At 36.7% G+C, this 5118-nt stretch overlaps 1 protein-coding gene across 7 annotated transcripts in view; it reads left to right on the forward strand.

Moving 5' to 3' along the window:
* fyco1b (FYVE and coiled-coil domain autophagy adaptor 1b) overlaps positions 1–5118 on the forward strand; it is a 64738-nt gene that overhangs the window by 40908 nt on the left and 18712 nt on the right. For all 7 annotated transcript variants that reach the window (XM_024274037.1, XM_024274034.1, XM_024274035.2 and 4 more), the window contains 3 exons: positions 793–918; positions 3472–3578; positions 4669–4812. In XM_024274037.1, the coding sequence (XP_024129805.1) occupies positions 793–918; positions 3472–3578; positions 4669–4812 (377 nt within the window). The remainder of the gene's footprint in view (positions 1–792; positions 919–3471; positions 3579–4668; positions 4813–5118) is intronic.

The raw sequence follows: 5118 nt of genomic DNA on the forward strand, positions 1-5118 counted from the left end.
GCGTTATTACTGTGCATTATCACTTTTTAATGCACACCCAGCAGCCAATCAGAATCGAGTATTCACCCAGACCATGGTATAATAAATGTTAACAGAGGATGATTAGAAGTGTTCTTGATGAGTATGGATCATAGCGAACGTTCTTTCGCGCCTCGGTGGGGTGGGGGGTGGGGGGGGGATGGGTGTCTCTGTATCTGCAGATCTCTCCGATCCCTAACCCCCGCGAATAAAGGGGGGAATACTGTATCCCGGTACATCCGCAGCCATCCACATCACTTGTAAAAAACTTCAATTGTTACTCTAAATCATAAAAAGACATATCAACTCTTCTACAAATTGAACAAGATGCACAGAGACTATTAAGTTTGTTAAAAAGTTTTTATTAATGTCTCCAGAGGGAGTGACAGGAAGTGAACTTATATAATCCCACTCCTCTTTCTTAATCAGTTATCTGTACTTTATCAACACAGATTCAGGACATTAAAAAATCCATGAGTTTAAGAAAGAGAGAAAACTTAAAAATAAACAAATGAATAGATTAAAGGGAGAAATGTGAGTGTAAAAAACAACCACAAAATAAAAACACTAGTTTAAGAAATGTTTAGGGCCACAAAATTAAAGCTTAAACATTGATAAATAAAACTTTGTCCAGTGTTGTGGTAGTTTTAAAGATGCAGCAGCTCTTGAATGAAAAGTAGAAACAACTAAACCACTAATGACCTATTAGCTAAATCTCTGTTTATGTGTGTAAACTTCTGCTGAAGTTCCAGTGAAACTCTTTGTGTTCTGCAGTTTGATCAGAAAGAAAAGACGACCTTCCTCGGCCAAAGAAAAGACTACTGGGATTACTTCTGCGAGTGCCTGATGAAGATCAAGGGACACAACGACGTCATCCGGTTTGTCAAGTCCATCCCTGAGGTAATTCTCCCGCCGAACGCTCACACAGCAGCTGTCCCGCTCTGGAGCTAATCCTGCAGGTCGGCAGGAGCGGTAAGACGCTGCTAAGTCATGCACGTGCCGTCTGTGGCGTTTCTGCCGTCCGGGACGTTCGCCGCGGTGAGCTCAAGTTTATCTTTGATTATTTAGCAGCTGCTTAGTACTTTTTAAATATATTATTGAGGATAATATCTGATTTAGTCTTGAAAGACAAACACTCATTTGTAATTACAAAATAATTTCTGAAAGATTTCAGCTCATCAGTAAAATAACTTTCTGTCATCTTATCATTTTATCTGACTGTATTGAACATTTTAACCAAAAATGTTGTCAGGGAACAGATTTTTTTGTGTTTTTGGTCAGAAATATGATTAAAACAGCAGTTAATGTTAAAGAAAAGTATGTTGTGAAAGTGTCAGACTAGTTTAAGGCGTTATATTCAATAGACTGTCTAGATTTTATGTTCAGAGCAGATAGAAAATGATTTGACTTTAGTTTTGAGAGGAGAAACGTTCAAACTTAATTAAAGCTAATATTTAGTCATTTAAATGACAGAAATATTCAATCTCAAGTTTATTGTTTTAGTGATGTATTGAGGAGTTTAAAACACAGTTATAAGTCAGAGTTCTGTTTGACTTAATCCTTATTTATGCCACCTTTCACAACAGATCACTCATTTATTTCATTTTTATCTTGTTAAATCTGCCTATATGGACCTAAATTGATTAGTTTATCATCTCTACAAGAGCCAGGTTTTATTTTATTTTTGGTTATTTCTGCTCATTGGTCATGGGTTTAAAGGAATGCAGGACCTCCAGGTGGTGCTCCTGTTTTTCATCTGGTTATCTTCCTTAAATCCCTCCATCTGTTTGTTGGACAGTCTATGACTACAGATTGTAATTACACATTAGGGGTTTTCCTGGAAAAAAAAATCTTTACATTTTAGGTTCTTATTGTATAAAATGTTCACTTTTGGAATTGATCTGCATCCAGTCATATAAAAAGAAGCAAATACTGTCTTTTCTGCACTATAAAGCACAACAGATTATAAGGCGCATCATTAATGAACGCTCGATTTTTGAACTAATGTCATAAATAATCCACATTAAGAAAGATACAAATCAGAGATAAGTCAGTCAGTCGGACTAACTGCATTCAGTCATTTAATTTTTTTTTTACTTATTAATCTCTATTTAACCAGGAAGTCCCACTTAGATTAAGAAATCACTTTTACAAGGGAGACCTGGCGACAAATATTAATTACAGCTAGAAAATAAAATAATATTTCATTTAAAAACGGCTACGTTTGAAAAGAATCTTTCAACTTGGATTTAAAATCATTTAACAGAAGGAGTTCCGAAAGTTGGACAGACTTGAAAAACCACACAGTAAAAAAAAAACGGACTGACATTTTATCAGAGTTGAATATCTCTCAGATCTGCTAGAATTCATCCAGATATAAGACTCTGGATTATACAGCCCACTGTAACTTTTTGAAAAAGATTAAGGCTTTTGAACTCCCTCTATCATTTTTTTTAAGTCTCTAAAAAAGTTTTTACACAAGTTAGGGTTTTCTTTTTTTGTATTTTTAGCTAATATTTCATCTGCATGCTAACTTTTTTTCTGCTAACTTTGACTTTTTTCAGTTTTTTAAGGCTTCTTTGGGATTTTGCTAATATTTTAGCTAGGCATAGCTTTCAGCTATCAACTTCATCATTTTTAGCTATTAATTTCAGCATCTTCAGCTATCAGCATTAGCATCTTTAGCAGCCAAATTCAGCTTCCAGCATTCACACTAGCATTATCACAGGTGATGCTATATATCTAGTTTTTAGTTAGTTTAAAGCTAATGATGGTGAAGACGTGTGCTTTACATCCGGTTTGCTCATGATCCGATTAGTCGACTAATTGGAGAAAATAATCGGAGATTAGTCGACTATTAAAATAATTGTTTGTGGCAGCACTAGTGTGTAGTTAGCTTCAAGCTGTTGTAATTTTAAGTCGTGCAAGTGTAAATTGTATTTTTTAGAATTGTACTTATGCACAAAACGAGTTAATCAAGAATTACACATGCACAAATCGGGGTGATACTTATTTCTCTCCATAGTATTCACACCTCACTATCAACTAGAGCAGAGCTGCTCATTCCTGGTCCTCCAGATCTATCCACCATATCCGTTTTCCTTCTCTTCCTGCACTGCTTGCTGCTGATTACCTGGACCAGGTGTGTTCAATCAATCACAATGTGGAGACATCTGACGGAGCTAATCAGCAGCTGGCAGGGCTTGGAGATCTGGACCACAGATGTCGAGGAGCCCTGGGTTAGAATGTGGTTAATAAGACACCGTACGACCAAAGTACGTCCAACTTCCAGGAGCGAGACTTCTATCACATGTACAGCCCCAAAACCTGCAGAACGGGTCAACTTCCTGTTGGGCTACAAGTGACTAATGAAAGTGAAAACGTCTGTCCTGCGTGTTTTCATAAAAATAATCAGAGTTTTTCTCTGAATCCGCTGTTTCTGTGTTTCTGCAGCTGAAGACTTCTCTGGGGAAGGGCAGGGCCTTCATCCGATATTCACTCGTTCACCAGCGTCTCGCCGACACGTTGCAGCAGTGTCTTATAAACCAGAAGGTCACGAGGTCAGAACACTCACTCAGACCTGTTTACATGGTGTTGGTTGATGTCTGCTCCTTTATGTGCTTCATCTTTTCACAACATTCCTACATTTGATTAAGTGGGAAAAAAAATCTATTCAACTTGATTTAAATGATGAATCAATGTCTTTGTTTCAAACATAATTCTAAAACGCCTTAAAAAATCTCATTTGTGAATTAGCACTTTTTAAATTTACATTTTTATTAAACATTTGAGGTTTGAATGTCAAAACTTGAATATATTTTCAGATAAGTGAAGGACAAATGTAAATATATAAACATTAGCATGTATGCTCTGTAGATTAATGTCAGTGAGAAGAAACTAAATCTTAGAAAAGCATCTGACTGAAAGCTGTTGAAAAAGTGTCAAACTTGGAGGAAATTTCTGCTACATTTTGCAGAAGACAATTTCTCAACTTTGTTTTTAATTTTTTACTCCAGAAATGTGTTCTTTTTTCTGTTTTAAGGAAGTGGTACTCTCCCTTCCCGATTTATCTCTTATTTCTGTTTTCACCAGAAGTTAAGCGGTGAGAATCCTCAACCGCAGTTCCTCTTCTGTTCAGCCACTTCTTTACTCTGTGAGCGCTGCTGCAGGATTGTTGTTGTTTGCCACAGAAGCTAACGCTGATTCGTTTTATTTTGAAAATCCATCTGTATGTCAGGAAAATTTTAGCTTATTTTGAAATTCTTGTACAACTGCATATCATAGTTCAAATTAAAGCTAAAAAACGTTCTTGATCTTTTCATTATTGTTGCATCAAATAATCAAATAAAGCTTTCTATTGTAGATTTTTTTCTTTATATTACTTTTAGATACATTTTCTTCAATTTAGTTAGTTTGACATTTATAAATGCTTTTTTTAAAATAGTTTTTCTGCACATTCCTTTTGCTGCTAAACAAACGTAGACTGAGTTAAGAAGTAGCCACAATATAAACACAGAATTTGTTTTTACCACCTAGAGCTTCAAAAATGAACCATTTCATCTGGAGTTTTTTGTTTTCAGGGCATCAGGATTTAGGATCTTTCTGCCTCGCACACAAAAAGCTTCTTAGTTTCTGTTTTTGTAACTGCAGTGACTGGTACTACGCCCGGAGTCCTTTCCTGAAGCCTCACCTCACGGCGGACATCATCAACCATCTGTACGAACTCAACCAGATCCAGTTCGATGTGGCCGCCAGAGGCTACGACCTCGACGCAGACTGGCCCGTATTCGCCAGGTAACCAAGTTTCTGCTGCAGCGTCTTTGAGCGTTCACAGCAATCCTTTTTTTAAATTATTTTTTCAAAAAGAAATGCTGAAGCTGAATGTTTCTATGGACTATTTATGGGTCCCAGCAGTCACTGACTGCAAGGACCACATACAGTAGTTTTCATAGTTGTAAAGATTTCTGGACCTTTGACCAAAAAGTTGATCTTTACCACATGAGCCAAAAGTCACCAAAATATGCACACAGCTAGTACCCGACAATAACGAATTTTGGGTATAGTGAACGACCCTCCCCCTAAGACGATGACATCACAACA

Source organism: Oryzias melastigma, linkage group LG17 (assembly GCF_002922805.2).
Source record: "Oryzias melastigma strain HK-1 linkage group LG17, ASM292280v2, whole genome shotgun sequence".
Taxonomy (NCBI): domain Eukaryota; kingdom Metazoa; phylum Chordata; class Actinopteri; order Beloniformes; family Adrianichthyidae; genus Oryzias; species Oryzias melastigma.